The sequence below is a fragment of the Pempheris klunzingeri genome, chromosome 11, assembly GCF_042242105.1.
Source record: "Pempheris klunzingeri isolate RE-2024b chromosome 11, fPemKlu1.hap1, whole genome shotgun sequence".
Taxonomy (NCBI): Eukaryota; Metazoa; Chordata; class Actinopteri; order Acropomatiformes; family Pempheridae; genus Pempheris; species Pempheris klunzingeri.
Window position 1 is genome coordinate 11,504,758 of NC_092022.1, and position 20,442 is coordinate 11,525,199.

The 20,442-nt window shown below is 41.5% G+C and overlaps 2 protein-coding genes across 3 annotated transcripts; both read left to right on the forward strand.

Annotated features, from left to right (window-relative positions):
- Positions 1 to 1,062: 1,062 nt before the first annotated feature.
- Positions 1,063 to 9,501, forward strand: arhgap4a (Rho GTPase activating protein 4a). 2 transcript variants are annotated; one of them, XM_070839670.1, is made up of 22 exons: positions 1,063 to 1,155; positions 2,757 to 2,846; positions 3,016 to 3,187; positions 3,308 to 3,470; positions 3,705 to 3,767; positions 3,852 to 3,977; positions 4,062 to 4,190; positions 4,487 to 4,708; positions 4,786 to 4,875; positions 5,262 to 5,435; positions 5,576 to 5,660; positions 5,863 to 5,890; positions 6,026 to 6,125; positions 6,275 to 6,335; positions 6,825 to 6,902; positions 7,014 to 7,148; positions 7,265 to 7,370; positions 7,764 to 7,994; positions 8,079 to 8,134; positions 8,231 to 8,462; positions 8,568 to 8,613; positions 8,879 to 9,501. In XM_070839670.1, the coding sequence occupies exons 2-22, from the start codon at positions 2,780 to 2,782 to the stop codon at positions 9,053 to 9,055; spliced, it is 2,541 nt and encodes an 846-aa protein (XP_070695771.1). In that variant the 5' UTR covers positions 1,063 to 1,155; positions 2,757 to 2,779; the 3' UTR covers positions 9,056 to 9,501. The 2 variants fall into 2 exon arrangements, with proteins under 2 accessions (XP_070695771.1, XP_070695772.1); XM_070839671.1 differs by having other exon boundaries at positions 7,014 to 7,142.
- A 3,008-nt stretch (positions 9,502 to 12,509) lies between these two features.
- Positions 12,510 to 15,812, forward strand: ssr4 (signal sequence receptor, delta). The gene is made up of 6 exons (XM_070839483.1): positions 12,510 to 12,674; positions 12,924 to 13,042; positions 13,127 to 13,201; positions 13,965 to 14,054; positions 14,171 to 14,236; positions 15,192 to 15,812. The coding sequence occupies exons 1-6, from the start codon at positions 12,626 to 12,628 to the stop codon at positions 15,294 to 15,296; spliced, it is 504 nt and encodes a 167-aa protein (XP_070695584.1). The 5' UTR covers positions 12,510 to 12,625; the 3' UTR covers positions 15,297 to 15,812.
- The last annotated feature ends 4,630 nt before the right edge of the window (positions 15,813 to 20,442 follow it).

Below are 20,442 nucleotides of genomic sequence, written 5' to 3' on the forward strand. Positions count from 1 at the left end.
TTGTACACTGATGAATGGGCTGAAATCAACAGACTGCACTAGTTTTCACCAGGGCTGTGGCATGTTTCCTCAAATAAAGTCGTAGGCCATCATAAGAATGATGCTCCACAGAAGGGATTTGCAATGAAAAACATGCTACTCAACATATAGTGAAGTCAATGAAAGACTCTGCCTTCGATAATGAATGTCGACCCTCTGTACTTATACCCTCCTTGTTTACAGCAGAGCTAAAAGATGCTGTGGGATTTCTTCAATATCAGCAGGTGTTTTAGTTCCAAAACTGGCCCAGCTTTAAACTGAAACATCAAATCAAACCAAAAATAATGCATTAGGACTGCCAGTTTAGTCAGTGCTGTGGCTGATTGTACACTATCATCGTACTGTCTCTCAGAGGAAGGAAACAGGAGTGAGAGAGAAGTAAAAGTAGAAGTGACAGCAACAAATTATGCACACTGATCTTTCCGAAAGTTTGTCATGAATTGGAAATAGCTGACTTTCACACATTGATGCCCTTTTAATATTTTTATGTTGTTTTTTGCCCACTGAATTTAAATACGCTTTTAGATGTTGTGTAGCTTTTTTACTTTACATGCAGTGTTTCCCAGGTTACAATCTCTACAGTACTCATCATAAACTCTATACACTATGTAAGCAAACTGGAATACAGTGGTCCTCAGTCTTCTGCCATGAATACCTTCAGGGTCCCCCCCCCCCCAATCGAACACTATAGCAGCTGATTTCACTTAGAGGTCTGTGAATAACCACTGCAGAGGGACTAATCAGTGAAAACAGCTGGTGTTTGATTGGACTGAAAACCCTCTGTGGAGAGGAAGAGTCAGCATGACAGAGAGACTCGAAGAAGTTTTGACTCGTCTCACTTGCACAATTGCTTACTGATGGCTCAAACCAAATGTGTGAGTGAGATGACGGGTGAGAAAGAGAGAGCAGTAGAGCAGTGAGAGAGAGAGAGAGAGAGAGAGAGAGAGAGAGAGAGAGAGAGAGAGAGAGAGAGAGAGAGAGAGAAAGTGTTCCACCCACATCCATCTGTATCCAAATGTGAGGGGGAGGTGAAACAGTTCAGAGCTGTACTATTAACTGGCATTATTTAGTTGTCCCAGGCTGGAGAAGAGACCAGTCAAGACTGCTCCTCCTCAGGTAGGACTTTTCTTGGTTGTATTAAACTTTTGCTGATTGTCATTTACTGACCTGCCTCACCAAAAGAAGACAGCTTGCCAGTTCCGGTCTATTAAACCTGTTTTTCTACTGCTAAGTAAGTAAATGTTCTTACAAAGAAAGATTCTGCTTGATTATAGTAGTTCTGTTGTTACTGGCTACAGTTACTGGCCCTCAGGTCATTAACGTTTCATAGCTCAGGCAGCATCTACGTGTATGTACATGTGAAAACCCAAAGTGAAACACCCACAATTACTATGGTAGCAACTGAGAAAGCACTTGCACTAAGGTTATGACTAGCTTTTAATAAAATATTACAGCATATTGTGAAGACGGGAGGTGGTGATTCACTGCTGATCACATAGAGAAAGAATGAAAGGGCTAATGGAAAAGGGTGACATAGGCTGGAAAAATGACACACTCTCCTTTCTTAAGGGTGTTCTGGGTTTGCTGTAATACAGCAGGCTCACTTTAGCAGGCCAGTTAGTAAAATGTTGCAGCTGAAGAGAATGCTGATGAGTGATGCTTGGTTTTTGAAAAAAAAGGGGAAGTCGAGGGGGTAAAACGAGAGAATGTGCTTGGTGGTTGTGTACAATAGGTTATGATCCAGCAAGAAAACACCCTGTTCTTCCCTTTTCTGATGTGAACAAATATCGTGTTAATAAGTGATATCTTGCAGACATCAATCGCTTAATTGATGATTCTCAGTTCTTCAAAGGCCCATCAGATCATGTGTTTCCACTGCAGTCATACATTGAAATGCTACAGTCATGCTATGTTTTTCACCATTTCATCTAAATTCAGTTGAGAAAAGGCAGAGATACTATGGAGGTGTGTTAGTTTCTGTCATACAACTTGATGAAAAAATGAGAAAGAAACGGAAACCAAAGTTTCTCAGAAATGTTTTTCAGTGACAGCTGTTAATTTGGATGTTTATCCCATCTAAATCCTAGTCTCAGTCAGATACACTTTTTTTTAAGCCTATACTGGAATAACCTCCTCAGTTATCCAGTTAGTAGGATATCTGGAAATGCTAAGCAAAACAATCATTCAGAATTCTATGGCTGCATTGGTTAACTTGAGTGTCATTGTTAAAACCACTTGTAGTCTTTAGAACAAACATCCCCATGGAGTTGTGCGCAGTGTGGTTCAACCTATTTTTAGGGCAGCCGAGATGTTGCTAAAGCTATTTTTGCAACTCAAGCAATTCTCCTGCGTGACCAGTGCAGCAGGCAGCACAGGCCAACTGCTTTTACTAGTTGTCTGTTATTCAGCAGTGAGTGACCAGTTTGAAGAGATGTGTTACAGTAAGATGAACGTGCTCTTTTCACTCTTTCTGTGGCAGGAGGAAGTTAGCATGGGCTGTGGAGGGGTGTTTTCAGCACTACAAAAAAGTGTGAAAGTTGTTAGAGGCATGCGTTGGTGCAGCAGTGGGGCTATATGCTCTGATTGAATTAAATTTTTTTTAGAATAGCATGTAAGCAAAGCACACTGTGATTCTGCAAGGAAGGTAAAAGCAACAGAACAGTTAACAGTTCATATCATATGGTGAGATGATAAAATATTCACACCCTTTTATCCAGAATTCCACCCAGTTGGAGCAACAATGACTTCCCATGTGAAACTCTGGAGGGACAGGGTCAGTGTGGTGGACTATGACACACAAATCAAAGGTGAAAGAATTACTTTTATCTGTGTCAACTTCTGTTACACACCATCTTGACTGTGAACTGAGTGTTATATTTCCAGTAAAAAAAACCCTTCTCACAGACAGCAAGACTTTCAGAATGAGTCATTCTCGTGTGTTTCTTTCTGCCCCCCACCCCCCCACCCCCATTTCAGAGGTGCGTTGCCAGCTTGTAGACCAGCTGAAGGTGTTGGACTTGCAGCTTGAACAGAAGAGCCAGCAGCTGCAAGATTTGACAGACTACCTACGACGACGGGGTGAGATTGAAAGCGAGTACGCCCGCTCCCTGGAAAAACTTGCAGAAAGGTTCACATCCAGGATCAAGAGGTAAAGGCAATCCTGCCTTTAACAGCACACATGATGTGCTAAATTGACTAGCAGTCCATTATAGGACACTGACACATTCCTGGTTGTATCTGACAGCTCCTCATTTCCTTCTTTACATAGGAAGGAGCCCAGTAGTCACTCTGTGGCCCAGGTCTGGCTGGCACTGCTATCCCAGACCCGCCAGGAAAGTAGGGACCACAATGGACTGAGTGAGAGCTGCAGCAACTTCCTCCTCCAGCCCCTCACACACTGCCTGGAGTACACACAACGCCTTGCCAAGAAGGTACTGATCGAGCACTGGCAACCAGCAAACACAAACATAGTCTTTCATCCAGCATTTAGGAAAAGCCTGTACCTGTATCGTGCAATTCATCTGACTCTAGCCTTGCTTCTACTTTTCTTTTGCAATAGTCACCCCTGTATTTCTCGTAAACTCTTGACATGTATATTTTGTGACTCACTGTGTTCCTTCTGTGTTATACCACTTCACGCTGTGGTATTTTGTCTCTGTTTCTAGAGTAAGGACATCTGTACTCAGCTGCAAGACGGACTACTCAAGGTTACCACAGAGCTGCAGACTGTAAGTGATAAAACCAACCGCCCAAAACATTTTCCATTTCCTAAACAAACAGGGGAAAGCATGGCTGCATATGTCTGTGTGCAGGCATGGCGGACATACCACCAGTACCAGTCAGACTATGTGAGTGCAGAAGGGAAGCTGAAAGAGGCAGAGAAACAAGAAGAAAAACAGAAGCAGAGTGCAAAAAAACTGGAGCGGTTAATAGAAAAAGTAAATAAATTCCCTTTCTATGTACTATTATGTGAATACATGTCTGTGTCATTTCACCTCTTACTGATTGTTTATGTGCCACAGAGACAGGGTAAGGTCCAAGACATCTACCTGAAGTGCAGCAAGGCCCGAAACTGTTACCTCCTAAACTTGGCTGCAGCCAATGCCTCCATGAATAAGTACTATCTCAAAGACATCTCTACTCTGATAGATGTGAGTGCATCAGATCTACTTTCTTTTCCTTTGAACATAAACATTGTGTATTACTGAAGGTTATGATCTCCACCGTTGGGGCCATTTAGACCACATGAACCAATCAGTAATGAGATGAGTCATAAGTTTTTCTTTTTGAATGTTAAAGTTCTGGCCTGTACTAACATGCCCCATTGGGCCAAACATATTCTGATATTTGACCTATATTGCCAGAGATATAATTTAAAACATAATGTTCAAGGAAATCTCCCAAATTGTATAGGCGACACTGTCTGAAATGTTATTGTCTCCCTCAGTGTGCAGATGTAGGGTACCACCTCTCATTGGGTCGGGTTATGCAGGCCTACTTGTCCAGTCGCTGGCGGACCCAGCAGAACCTGAGCACGGGGTTGCATCAGCTCCAAGACACAGTGTCTAAACTGGACCAGAGCCAGGACAGAGACGCTCTCCTGCAGGACCACTATAACGCCTTCTGTATGCCCCTTCGCTTCCCCTATCAGCCCCATGATGGAGACCAGGTCTGTATTCTGTGTTTTGTATTCAGAGGATTGTTCAGTTGTTTGGCATCCACTCTAGAGTCTCTTGCGTCTCTCAGGTTTCCGAGGTCAGTGCAGAGTGTGAGCTGGAGACCAGATTCAAACAGATACAAACCAGACTGAAAGCAGTCACCCAGGAAACGGAGGAGGTAGAGTACATCACACAACCCTTAGTACAGACCAGAGTTAAAAAAGTAAAGTCAAAGTAAAACTATTGTCCTGCTTTATTTCTATTTCTATTTAATTGAAGTAAATGGAAAGTGTGCTAAGATCCAGCCTACGACACAGCTTAATTTGTGTGTTGTCTTTGGCCAAATATTGATTCACATCTATGGAAAATTTCTATATACACATGTGTGTTTCACATGTGCTCAAATTGTAATTCTGTTCTGTCTAACAGGCACGTGAAGGCAACATAATTGCATAATTCCTCAGACTCTAGATATTTTGCACATCCTACATATAATGGTTATTTGCATTGTAAATGCAGTTTTGCCAAACACAATATCTCCGTATCTCTGCCACTATCATGCAGGCCAGCAAGGGCATGTTGGCAGCTAAATCTTCCCTGCTGGAGAATATTGGTGATGATGATCTGGAGCCTGGCAGTGTTTCATCTCAGGAGGGCAGCAGTGAGAACCTGACAGTCAAGCCCAGTGTGGCCCGCCGCAGAGCCAGCCTGCAGGAAATAGAAAACCTCTACTTCACTGTGAGTTTTTTATTTTTTTATTTTTATGCTTGTTTGTTGTTTTTATAGTTGGATTTTGATTAATGGTTATGACGAGAACCACAGTAACTGATGTTGACAGCTAAGTAATAACTTTAAATCGCATCTGATTTATTTTACAGAGAGTAAAGGAGTACCTTGTAGGCAGCTCCCTGGTATCTAAACTGCAAGCCAAACACGACCTGCTCAAAGTGGCTGTGGAAAAAGGTATCACTTCTGCATTTCTCACAGAGCAATACCAAAAGGCAAACTGCTGACCCAACGTATCATTTGACAGTTCCTACACTCAATTGTTGCTCTCTTGAACCAAAAGCAAAGTAAAGTAAATTAAATCCTTTTGTTTATTCTTTTTACTGACTGATCGTCATTCAAGCCTGTTTTTCCTCTTGTGCCTTTTTTTCCCTCCTAGCTGAGGCATCAAATGGACATCAGCCCAGGTACAGATATAAATGCTCTTATAGGGTCATTGTGTTTGAATTATGAACAATGCACTTATACATTAGAAACTTCATATGTATTACACAATTGTGATAAAATGCTGCATGTACACATTATGGTATCTGGCTCTGCAGACCCAATGGAAAGTCTATGCGTGTCAGGAAGAATCACTCAAGTGGCAATTTGATACACAACCACAAACTTTTCAATGGAGACATGCTGTCCTTCATACAGGTAACTACCATCATGATCACACAATCTCACCATTTCCTCTTTCAGCATTTCTCTCTTGATTTTAGTCTTTTTGTTTTTCAGTACATCAGTTTGTGGTGATGCATTAGACTGTCTCTTTGTGAAATTCATCATTAATTTGTTTCATTCAGGCATCAGGACAGCAGATTCCAATTGTCGTGCAAAGTTGCATTCACTTTATCAACCTCAATGGTGAGTATTTAAGACTATGTACAGTAAAGCAGCAGCTGTACATTTGCAGTTATAATGCAAAAATATGTAAAAGACGTGCTTTTTATAGTAAGACTTGAAGCCGCTGTGTAGAATTTTGAATATTCCCATCTTTGGTGACCCCCAGTAGTTATGTTAAAAAGCTACTGTGGCAGACATCAGTGTCTTCCCCTGCCCTGACATGAACGGGCTGAAAGCAACCCACGGACTGAAACAGTATTTACTGTGATTTCTTACAAACGGAAGCATATGTCATCACTATGATTTTAAAGACACTTCAATGGTATAAAAATATATTTTTGCATTTGATGTAAAAGTTTTCAGATCATTATAATTCCTCAGAACTCTAAATTCTAGTAAGTTATATTGGCATGGCAGATCAGAAACCTATGAATATTATGTAGCTTATTATTGATTAGCTGTAAACACACAACAATGTGCAAATATCATCAATCATTGGCTGCCCATCAGGTCTCCACCATGAAGGGATATTTCGAGTGCCGGGGTCTCAGATGGAGGTCAACAACCTGAGGGATGCATTTGAGCGAGGTAAGCGTTGGCATTGGTGTTGGCATGACCCATGTGAGAACTTATAGAGTGGCTCCCCTCACTTTGGAGCATTAATAATGTGGGGCAGTGTGCTGTGGGCCTCCCCTGCAGGTGAGGACCCCCTGGCTGAGCAGACATGTGACCTGGACTCTGTTGCTGGAGTGCTGAAGCTCTACTTCAGATGTCTGGAGAATCCCCTCTTCCCCATCAGCAGCACCAGCCTACTCCTGGAGCATGCCCGTAAGAGTGTGTGTGTGTGTGTGTGTGTGTGTGTGTGTGTGTGTGTGTGTGTTCACATGTCTAATGAGAGTGCCTGAGAGCTTACAGCTGGAGCTTACCTTTCTTTTATCACCTTTTCCCAGAAATCAAACATGAGGCAGAGAGAGCATCTCAGCTCAAAATGGTCATTTGCTCCTACCCTGAGCCCATCATTGTTGTCATGAGATATGTCTTTGCATTTCTTCATCAGTGAGTATTAAAACTCGTCGGTAATCACTGAGGATATGTATTTACAGAAAGAATCACATTATACAATCATTTTTGGGAAACCAAAATGTGTTTTTCAAGGAAGAGGGGCCAAATACATCTTATAAGATCTGACGGAAGAGTGATGGATCAGTTTTTATTCAGTTATGTTTAATGTTGCCTTTTTAAAAAGACACAGGAAGGTGATTTGTCTTGATATTTTTGCCATCACAAAATTATGATATGTTCAATAGTGACCTGACAGATGATCGAGATGGAAACAGAAAACACACAGTAGTCAGAGGACAAAAAGTTTGCACCCAAACATTGTGTACATTACAACAAGACTGAAACAAATGGAGGAAAAAACAACCTCTCTGTGCTCCCTGCCTCCAGTGTGTCTCAGTACAGTGACGAGAACATGATGCAGCCATACAACCTGGCCGTGTGTTTTGGTCCAAGCCTGATAAGAGGGGCTCACGATGATGATGATGTCGTCGCCCTGCAGCCTCAGATCAATGCCCTGGTGAAGAGCATCATCCTCCAGCATGAAAGCATCTTCCCCAGCCAGAGTGAAGTACAAGGGCCGGTGTATGAGAAATGCATGACACTGGTGCAGGATGACTGGTAAGAGAAAAGATGTTCGTACATGCACATTTCATGGATATAATGTGCGGTGGAATGATTATCTGTGGGTGTTTTTCATCTCAGTGAGCCCATCATTGAAGAGGGAGATGTAGAAGCAGAGTATGCCCACAACAAAGACGGTAAGTTTCATGTGCTTCTCTTAGGTTATTGGCTCTCTAAGGGTGTGATGGTGTCTCTGAATGAAATAAAGGAATGTCTGTCTTGCGATGTTTTAGAGTTGGCAACAGGATCCTCAGCTGACAGCACCACCAGCACGTCTGCAGCACCAACACAGAAAAAAGCAGAATGTTATAGAGCCAACAGCAGCGGTGCAATTGACCAAAACAGGTTAACGGCTAGACCAGCAGAGGGCGAAGTCACTTCAAGTGGAAAGTTATTGCTCCAGATTCCCATCGGGCCACAGTGCAAGCCACGGAGGGTCCGCTCTCCTGCCAATGTGCGCCGAGAGTGAGTACCACTGAATGTTGCTGCATTACAACTGTTTCTCACTTGTTATGTTGTGTGAGAAATTAATATTCAGTGTTTTTTCTGGCTTTCTTTTCCTGCATACAGATTTCAGGAAGGGTCTTCTGAAGATATTCTCATTCAAGTAGACAAGGTCTGTCTTGTTTCTTATTTTGTTACAAGATCCACTTTTTTTTTTCTTTTTTTATCAAGGATTTGTAAGATAACTAATGGCCAACGATCTCTATTCACACTCAAAGAGATTAGTCTTAGAAAGAAATACCAAATTATTAATGATTTTATAACTAGTAATTTTTCTTCTGGCAAACAATCAGAAGCTCTTGAGCAGAAGGGAGTGCAGTAAAACAGACAGTTTGATCTTGTCATCTTTCTCATCACTATTGTTTATCATCTCGCAGGACGTCTGTCGCCAGATGGACTCGGTCTTCAAGGAGCTCCTCCTGCGGAAAGCAGCGCAGGATCCCTCCTCGGTGGCTTCCTCTCTCCCTGTCCAAGTTGCCCAAAGGAAAGGGAGACGGGATGTACGGAGGGGGAGAGGACCAGGCCTCTTCAAAGCATCAGACCCACTGGACTGAGAGGACTGGCATCAGTAGATGGCAGGAGAAGAATGATACAAATGAAAACTGAGGTGTAGGGTGATGATCTGACAGCAGCTCTCAGCACAACTATTTATAGGTGACTGAGATCACTTGTTCCCTGTTCTGAGACCCTTTTATTCTGCTGTGAATGCAGAGCTGCGGTACAATGTCTGAAGCACAGATGTGTATGTGTACAACTGAATGTAGTTATGCAACTAGTGATTTTATATATGTGTTATTGAACAGTTTTTTATAAGTATATGCACATCTACATACAAATGTGTATACATTGTATATCAAATGAGATGGAATCACATAGTTAAGAAAACTGCGAATACTGTACCTATAAGGAATTTGTATATATTAACTATTTGTAACTTGGTTTACTCTTTGATTCATCTGTATACCTAGGCTATGTGCCAAATAAATATTTTGTCTATTCAGACTGCTCATTTCTTTTCTTTTTTTCTAATATTGAGAACTGGAAAATGTGGAATGTACAACAACAAAATACAAATAGTGCAAAATAAATAAAGAAAACTAAGAAAAGAAACAGCCGTTTTGACTTTCATAGCATTAACAACAACAACATTAGTGCGTCAGTAGCCCTTCAAAATGAGCCTGCATGCATAATGCAGCGGCCTTGCTTGGAAATGGAGCATCTAATTGGAATGATTACTTGGATTATTGCTGACACCTGTGCTTTTGCTGTTATGTAACATGTCTCCTGTGAAAAAGGTCTTGTTTTGACAGCGATCTATTTAGCGTCATATTTTCCATTTTGAGTAGAGAAAGAGGCCCAGCCAGTGACCACAGCTAAGCATTTATTTAGTTAACTATTTGGAAACCTTCTAGAAAAAATAAAATCATAAATATTCATGATGTGCCTGGTTTTAACCAGAACAAAGGTTTAAATTCACATTTATACGTGTAGGACTTGCCTACATTGTTATAGATATATATATATCTATATATATACACAGTGGGGCAAAAAAGTATTTAGTCAGCCACCAATTGTGCAAGTTCTCCCACTTAAAAAGATGAGAGAGGCCTGTAATTTTCATCATAGGTACACTTCAACTATGAGAGACAGAGTGGGGGGGAAAGAATCCAGGAAATCACATTGTAGGATTTTTAATGAATTAATTAGTAAATGCCTCGGTAAAATAAGTATTTGGTCACCTACAAACAAGCAAGATTTCTCACTCTCACAGACCTGTAACTTATCAGTATAAAGTTATCAGTTATCAGTTATCAGTATAAAAGACACCTGTCCACAACCCCAAAGAGTCACACTCCAAACTCCACTATGGCCAAGACCAAAGAGCTGTCAAAGGACACCAGAAACAAAATTGTAGACCTGCACCAGGCTGGGAAGATTGAATCTGCAATAGGTAAGCAGCTCGGTGTGAAGAAATCAACTGTGGGAGCAATTATTAGAAAATGGAAGACATACAAGACCGCTGATAATCTCCCTCGATCTGGGGCTCCACGCAAGATCTCACCCCGTGGGGTCAAAATGATCACAAGAACGGTGAGCAAAAATCCCAGAACCACACAGGGGGACCTAGTGAATGACCTGCAGAGAGCTGGGACCAAAGTAACAAAGGCTACCATCAGTAACACACTACGCCGCCAGGGACTCAAATCCTGCAGTGCCAGACGTGTCCCCCTGCTTAAGCCAGTACATGTCCAGGCCCATCTGAAGTTTGCTAGAGAGCATTTGGATGATCCAGAAGAGGATTGGGAGAATGTCATATGGTCAGATGAAACCAAAATAGATTTTTTTGGTAAAAACTCAGCTTGTCGTGTTTGGAGGAGAAAGAATGCTGAGTTGCATCCAAAGAACACCATACCTACTGAAGCATGGGGGTGGAAACATCATGCTTTGGGGCTGTTTTTCTGCAAAGGGACCAGGACGACTGATCTGTGTAAAGGAAAGGATGAATGGGGCCATGTATCGTGAGATTTTGAGTGAAAACCTCCTTCCATCAGCAAGGGCATTGAAGATGAAACGTGGCTGGGTCTTTCAGCATGGCAATGATCCCAAACACACCGCCCAGGCAACGAAGGAGTGGCTTCGTAAGAAGCATTTCAAGGTCCTGGAGTGGCCTAGCCAGTCTCCAGATCTCAACCCCATAGAAAATCTTTGGAGGGAGTTGAAAGTCTGTGTTGCCCAGCGACAGCCCCAAAACATCACTGCTCTAGAGGAGATCTGCATGGAGGAATGGGCCAAAATACCAGCAACAGTGTGTGAAAACCTTGTGAAGACTTACAGAAAACGTTTGACCTCTGTCATTGCCAACAAAGGGTATATAACAAAGTATTGAGATGAACTTTTGTTATTGACCAAATACTTATTTTCCACCATAATTTGCAAATAAATTCTTTAAAAATCAGACAATGTGATTTTCTGGATTTTTTTCCCCTCATTTTGTCTCTCATAGTCGAGGTATACCTATGATGAAAATTACAGGCCTCTCATCTTTTTAAGTGGGAGAACTTGCACAATTGGTGGCTGACTAAATACTTTTTTGCCCCACTGTGTGTGTATGTATATGTATGTATGTGTATATGTATGTATATGTATATGTGTGTGTGTGTGTGTGTATATATATATATATATATATATATATATATATATATATATATATATATATATATATATATATATATATATATATATATATATATATATATTAGTATCATAGTGCCATAACTATCTTTAAATATATAACATAATCAAGCCAAACAAGTCTTAAAAAAGTAAGGATGTGATCAATTCATTGGTAGAAGAAGTATTCAGGTTGTTCACTGAAGTAAAAATAGAAATATCAAAATACTCCATCACAAGTACTGCATTCGATATCTTACTGAAAAGTACAGTTTACTCATTAGTCAACAGAATACCTCCTGCCACTGTTATATGATCATAAAAGGTTTGTTATTGTTGATGCATACATTTATAATAAACATTTTAATGTTTTTGCAAGTTGGGGATGAGCTCATTTTAATTATTTTAAAACTCTGAGATGATGATGTTTTGAATGTAAAATCTTAGTCTGTGCACTAAATTATCAAGACAAAAAGTGTAATATTTCCCTCTTTCAATATAGTTAAGTCAAACAATAAAGTAAAAACACTCATGAAAGTAGGCTATGTAAAATTTACTCTTGATTGCATTACCAGAAAATATTTTATCACCAGTGCAGTAATATATCGCCTAAAAATAAGGTTGACACAAAGTATTTACTAATTTTATCGTATTTAAATATTTACAGGCAAATCGGGTGTGATACAATGTATTAAATTTGATTAAATCTAAGGCACATTTATTAAATCTTATTAAATCTTCTGTTTTGATTGAGATGACGTGTCGACACAGAAGCTTCCCAGAATGCTTTGCGGGGCAACAGTCAACGTCATTCCTGCGCAGCCGCAGAGGCGTAGCAGCGGTGAGCTGAGGTGGACTTCTTCCCTTCAGCCAGTGAGAGAGGAGTAGTGCAGTTCAGCACCTGGATCGCCGGAACAACACGAAACCTGCCAGACGACCTCCCAAACACCACGATGATCCGGATAGCCGCCTTCCTCGCTCTGCTGCTGGCCGTCTGCTCGGGTGAGTTAGCGGTGAACCGGCGCGTTGGTAATTAGTCTGCCGGCGTTAATTAGCCCGTAATGCTAACCAGCTTTAGCTAGTGGCTAGCCTGTCAACTCACTTCCATTTGTCTTCTGCGAGGAGGAATAAAAGTCTTGGTGGTGTGTGTGTGTGTGTGTGTGTGTGTGTGTGTGTGTGTGTGTAAGTTGTTGGTACTGTGGAGGTGATGCATTTGTCTTTTAACCTCATCTCTGCACTCTGTGGTGACAGGAGAGAGCTGCACAGACCCAGCCATCACTCCGTCGGCCTACACCACCTCTGACGCCGTCATCTCCTCAGAGTCAGTCTTCATCGTTGAGCTCAGCCTGGCTTGTGCCAACGGAGCACAGGTAACAGTCCAGCTAACCCCAACACATTATACATCGATGTTATCGAGCGATTGACTCACCGATGATGATGTCTGTCCTCCCCAGAGTGTGACTCTGTATGCTGATGTCAATGGAAGACAATTCCCTGTGACTAGAGGCCAAGATGTGGGCAAGTACCAGGTATGATGGTGGCCTCATGTTCATATGTACAGATTGAGACATTTGGTCTCACTGTGTCTGATTTGGTGTTTTACAGTCAATACTCACTCACACAAGGTCATAGAGAGTTGGCTGGTTGCAGATCTCAGTTTTCCTATTCTCACTCCAGACCACCCTGAACCACTTACCCCTAACTACAAAAACACACATTTGATGCCCAGAGCTTGTCCTCCAATTGAATAAGTTGAATAAATTGTCCAAGTTGACTATTAGTCATAGGATGGCTTTGATCCCATTAGTTCCTTCATTTAACTTAAAACATATCAAATAGTCCCAAAGCATTATTGTCCCTCTACACATGAACGTCTTAAGACAGAGAGTTTATCAAAGATTAAAATCATTGTCATGCCAGACATGTTACTGTCATTATTGGCTAATGATAAATAGTGCCATTAGGCTTAAACAAATTGTTTATCAGACTGTTACACAGCATCTGATATGCTCCAAGGTACCTTACAGAGAATTGTAACTTGCCAAAACTGACATTCTCACAAGCTCACCACTTCACACAGTGAAAGTGCACGAAGGTGTGGAAGTAGGCAGGATTTGAACCTCTCCCTTAAGATTTCATTTTCATTCTTCACACAACCACCTCTGTCACTTTTTGTCTGCGCAAACAAGTGCAACATGAAAATGCTGCACAACCTGTCAGAGAGTCAAGGTTTTTAATTTAGATAACCAATATGGTGCGATTCATGTGTAAACATGTGACTTCTTCCCTCAGGTGTCCTGGAGTCTTCCTCACAAACAGGCCAGCTCTGGAACATACCAGGTGAAATTCTTCGATGAGGAGTCCTACAGTGCCCTGCGCAAGGTCAGTGGTTGAAGAACAGTTGATAAGCTCATAGTTCACTGCCAGTGAGCTCCACCTGGTTTGCATTGCGCTGTGTTTTTAATGAAAGTTTTATGTGTGAATCTCCTTTTTTCTAGGCCCAGAGGAACAATGAAGATGTAAATGCCATCGAGCCTCTCTTCTCCGTCAACATTGACCACAGGGTGAGTCTCATATAGACCCTCGGATTTAACATGTGAATCCAGTCGCAATCATGATGCCTAACCAGTGAACAGACAAAGCTGGTGAACATAGTTGTGCATTAACAGACATTTCCCTCAGGATTTGGTGGAGACTAAAACAGAACAAAATGTTGCATTCACTGGCCAACCAGAGTAATGACTCCCAGTGAATGCCAATGGTAATCTGTATCTCCTGGATGTGTAACTAGCCAACTTAAAAGGCAAAACTATGCCAGTCCTCTGTTTGCATCTCTTTTCTGCTGTTCCCAAGAGCCAAAAAATAAGTTACTGCAGGCTCAAGTTAGTGTATTATTCCTAAGAAGTCTAAAGAAAATATTAATAATATAATGCCTCTTAGCCATAACTTTGAGACATAATCCATTTCTAACAAGCATTTTGCACTAATTACTGTTTTAATGTTAGACAAACGGTTTCATAGGCTTCCCTTTTTCAGCACTACTGGATTTAGCATGTGACTGTACGGTGTCATCTAGAGAAAAACCCTGGAGCTGCTCCATAGACAATAAACAAGGATCAAATAACTCTTTATGACACTGTAACAGCAGCCAAGCTTATTTTATTTCTGATTCACGGTTGGACTCCCTTCATTCATGAAAAACCACTGAAATGCTCCATAAGTCATTTTTAATTTAGGGAGATAATTTTTGTGGTTTTTGCCCCGAGAGGCTCGTTTTGACCTTTTGACAATCTGTTTTATTGTTGTTTTATTGGTAGAATGGCTGCAACAGAAATAATATCATACTTTAAAAATGGCTCTGATTAGTCAGAGGGGTCCAATCTGAGCAGTCGCCCATGTTACTTTCTGCCTCAGAGTTTTCCTACAACCAGGTGAAACAGGAATGTGTCCTTGATCATCATTTGTCTACTTCTCTTAATCTATGAACAAGTGATGAGCTTTTTTTAAAAATCTCTACAGGGTGCGTGGAACGGCCCATGGGTGTCTACTGAGGTGGTGGCTGCCCTCATTGGTATCCTGGTCTACTACATGGCCTTCACTGCAAAGAGCACCATCCAAGCATAAACGGACTCACAGTCACATTTTATCCACTGGACCGTTTAAAAGACTGTATTCTGGTGGTGCTCGACCAATGATCAATGATCCATCATCCAGTGTTGTGGCAAGCCAGTAGGATTTTGCCACTTGGTCCATTATGGGACGAGGAGCAAGAGCAGCAGTCTTTGTATTTTTTTTTATTCAGACTGTGTCTGTATGCCATCCGTCTTATCAATTTACAGATGAATTTTGTCATGAGTTTGTCTTGTCAATATGGATGGAATTTTGTAATTTTTTGATAAAACCAAACAATAAACCTGGACCACATAAATAAACAAAATAAAGATAGATCATGTACTGTGATCAGTCCTGCCTAAAAGATGTTGCTACATCCAGACCAGATTATCTTTCGTCTCTCTGTATGGATACACTGGCCAGAGTGGAACTGGTACAAAGCGGTACAAATGTGCTGAACTCCAACTACGCCCTGAGCAGGCCTAGTGTAATTCTCTTCCAGTTAAATGAATAAATGGCTTGTTTTTCTTCCAGTGTAATGTGTTGGTTCATGTGATAATCCAGTGACGGATCAGCACTTCTATAAATTCCTCTTTCTCCAAGACTGACTGGAAGGCTCATGATCTCCACAGAAACATATTGTGTGTCAACTATACTTTTTTTTTTTGAGTTGTCAGAAGTACAATCTCTAACCTCATCTAGATGAATCAATAACCGATTCCAAGCAGATTTGGCTTTCACAGATTAATTGCAAGGGGAATGAAAACTCGTGCAGTTAATCTAAGAGCTACAGTTTCTGTATACCCACTTTCCTAATGGAAAATTACTGGTACCGACAGGAGTTTTTATTCTCACTGTGAAAGTCTTTTAATAGGATTTATAGTTGTTTTCAAAACCACAAAGAAACAGGCCTTGTTGTGGCTGTAAACATGTTCAGACCGGAGGTTGTGGCTGAGCTCTCAGTGGACATGGGGGCTATTTTTGTCTGCAGAGAAGAGGAATCACTGTCCCACTAGCATTTCTAGAGTAGAGCTACATGTTTGCACACAGCAGCACACCAGCAGCTGATCTCCTTTACCGTTTTCTGGCGATGTACACATGCAGCAAACTTGGCATAGGTGTTAAATCAGTAAACAGACACTGGAGCTACTCGTGTTACCAGTTTGACTTGCTGCTGTGCAGTGCCACGAGTTGAACACACAGTGGCAGCTCTCTGCTGCTTTGTAACACCTTGGCTCGCTTGAGAGCGAGGCCAGCTATTACCTCAGATTACACAAGGTTTTTACTGGTTCGTCACCAGCTGTAACGTAATGCAACGCATTGCGCAATACATTTCTAGCCCCTCTTCTGTTTTATATCCACTTCGCTCTTACTTTGTCACATTTATAGGTACTCAAAGCAATTATGTGCTTATGTGATGCAGTTTGTTAGAGAGATTTAAACTTAGCATGTCTATTTCTGTAGTTGGCCCAAATCAGTGTCCACACACACTGTGCAGCACTTAAAGTGGTGTCTACAAGAGCAGCGCTACTGCAACTTCTCACCGACTCCAATGAGACTAATGTTAACTTTGTATATGGTAACACAAGCCGTACACATAAACACTGCACAGTGTATCTGGGAGACTCTCTCATATATCTGCCTTTCAATAGCTTTGTCAGCATAAACACACACACACACTCTCCCATGATAGCACATGTCAGCTTTTGTCTTCTGTCACTTTGGCAAGAAGACAATAGACACATCACAATAGTGTTAATTCAGAGAAGACATGAGCTGGAGTGGATCCAGACACTCCCTCACAGTGTCACCTATTAGGCTGTGGGAAGTGGAGGGGAACGGCTGGATGGAGGGATATAAATGGAATGAACAAACAAACAGGCAAAGAAGGCCTCTGAGTCGATGCTAACACGGGACTCTTCCCCCTCTTTGTTGTGTGGTGGAGGTTAAAGAGCAGAACTCCAGCCCGCACAACAGGGCAGATAACCTCAGATGTAGAATGAAATATTTTGAGATTGTTGTTGTTTCAGAATAAATGCACTCACAGGAAATCACAATTTGTTCTTCAATGGTGAACTGTTTATCTGTTGATCTTCTTTTTTACTGATTTACAAGGTCATGTGAAAAAAAAACACAAATATGAATCACATTCATTTTTAAATGATTACACATTACATGGGTCTAAAATTGATTTGCCAATACAAAACGTCTTTGTTTTTAAAGGTATACATTTGCTTATTATTTAGTTATTTAGTAATTATCATTATAATATCACTGAGAAATAGAAGCTACTGTGGAGGAATCTGTATGTATGTGTGTGTGTGTGTGCACACGCGTGCTTTGAAGCAGAGAAAAGCTGTTTTGACAGAGGTGTGTAAAACACCAGCTTTGGGGGGTAGACACCGATGAGCTTAGCGAGATTCAGCAATGTTGAAACCGGCGGTGCGCAAACTATTCTCACATGAAGTCACACTTTACTGTCTCTGCCTCGCATTGTTTTTACACATCGTTCCTCGCACTTTTTGTAAAGCAGAACAGGATCAACAAACTGTGGACTAACTCAGTAATCAGAAAACAGAATGTATCTTTTCACGCTGGCTTTCCCTTCCTTACACTACAATAACAGTTATTGTTCTGGTTATTTCATGGATGTGTAAATACAGTGAGGCATGTTATATGTGTAGCTGCTTTAACCATAACAGATTCACTGTGTTTGGAGTGAATAAACTCACAGTTAGGTCCAAGCTTTTGTTCTTTCCTCTGTTTTATCTCCCTCTTCCTGTCCTGCTTGGCATCCTCTAATCCGCTTTGCTTGTCTATCCAGTTGCCAGTCAAGAACCAGCCATATATGGGGAAATGCCATTTACAGCCCCCCCCCCTCTTTTTGTAAATGTTGTTTTCCTCCATCATATTAGAAACCCCCCTTTACATTTCACACTAAAAGTCAACCACAGTAATAGAGCATTTTTTAAATTTTACGTGCACTGCTCCAAGGTTTTCATGGCCAGGAGCCATGAAAACCTGTAGGTTAAACAGGAGCAGACACATCACAACAAACCATGCCTTTGCACATAAAGCCTGTGAAAGCCTGTTGAATGAAAGCCCATAAAATGGATTTTATCAGACGCTGTCCACATGCCTGTTTTTACAATGAAGACAAAAATTATAGGGTCTCATGGAGGTGTGAACACCAACTATGCTTAAGTAATGAAAACAAGGTGGGTGAAAGCGATGAAGGCTGACCTTGATCCCCCTGGCTCTTAGGGGAATAACCCACTTTAAATGAGTAAATACCTCATCTGTTCTAAAGTATGAGGCAGGGGTTTCTGCAGAGTCACTTTTGCCGCCAATAAGAACAAACGTTTGGCTATATTTGGCTAAAATCACCTTGAAAACAGATGCAGTCAAACTGTTGTTGTAAATAAGGGCATGTGTGTGGATACCTTTTATGTGAGAAACCTTTCATGTGTGAAACAAACTCCCAAAATAAATTTCCATCTGCTTTGACAGACAGAAAGTATAAAAAAAAATCCCCAAGGTGAAGAGAGAGAAGTGAAACAAAGAAAAGCATTTTGTGTTTTGAAAGGCATGATAAATTGTCTGGCTCGATTTTCTTTTGCTTCTTCTGTTTATAAAGTATGATGCTTCAATGCCCTCCGCTAACACAGACGCTGTGCTTGTGTAAGTTGGTAGGGGCCAGATATGCCTGCCGGTGTCTTGGAATGAGCTTAGTGGCGGCCTCGGCAGTCATCAGGTCTGTGGAGAAGTCTTGAGTTAAGCAATGCAGACATATTGCTCAGTGTAGTAAAGCTCCTGCCTCCATGTCTGATTTATACCGACTTTGGTCAAGGCTGGGGGGCTCCGTCATTCTTCAGAAGCACTGGATGCACTTCTTGGCTGACCCTAAATTGATTTGAAGAGGGAAGTTCACCTATTTCCCTGCCCTTGTGACAGCTACACAGAGGGCTCATTTATTTCCCTTATACCCCATGGCAGCCACGGGCCTGACAGGAAGCTCTGCCCCACTGTAATGAAGAAGTGACCTTGAGTTTAGACATCAACCTCGCTTCGTCTTGGAAATCATCAGGATATTCAGCATAAACACACCCACACTGACACACACAACGCAGAATTACAAAAAAGCAGTGACCTACCCTATAGACCATCTATCATATGCTCTGACAAGGGGAGCCGATGGCGGTTGGGGTGATAATAGCTACTGTCATGTCTGCTATCCTCAGGAAACAAGACAGTCATAGTGAAATTTTCTGATGATGGTGATGGGTCTCATTGTCTTGGATGTTATCGACAGCAAAGTCTCCATCAGTTGGAGAACATATATTATTTATCTGTTGTAATGCTCGCTAATGGTTGTACACGCTTTCTAATGCACAACAAACGTGTGCTTGGCCTCTCCCATCAATCTGAAGGGCTGGATGGATCTTTCAGTGGAGAAGAATCATCCTCTGACCTCTCAACTTCCTGACAGGAAAAGGTAAATACATGAACACCCAGAGGATTTGGGAGAAGTTCATCTATTTCCTGACATAACAAAGTGAGACATGGGATGTTGTTGCTGTAGCCTTTCATTTGGCAAAGAATCAAAGCAGAGGCTTGTGTCTGGGGAGTAAATTCACAGTGGTGTGCTGAAAGCCCTGACACCCTGGCCACACAGAGGAAAAGGTGAGGCTTCTCCTTCGACCCACACGAGAACTCCTGAGACACCTTGAAAGCATTGCAGTATTGTCCTGCAGACTTGCATAACACTGCTCTCTCATGAAAAAAGGATGTGCTGAAAAAACACACTATTACATGACATTTGTGAGCGGCTGTGGCTCGGAGGTACAGCGGGCTGTCCATCAATCGACAGATCGGCAGTTTGATCCCCAGCTCTTCCAGCCCGACACTGAACCCCCGATTGCTCCTGATGGTACAGTTGGCAACCTCCCACCAGTGTGTGAATGTGAATGTAGTGTTACAACACTTGTGGCCAAAAAGACTAGAAAGGCACTGTACAAGTACAGTCCATGTACCATAAATTCTAATCTTATTTTATACACACAGAAAGTTATCACATCTGCTGAGTGTACAGTAGCTTATATAATCATACTTAATATATATAAAAAATGTCATAACATTACTGTTTTAAGTCTGTCAT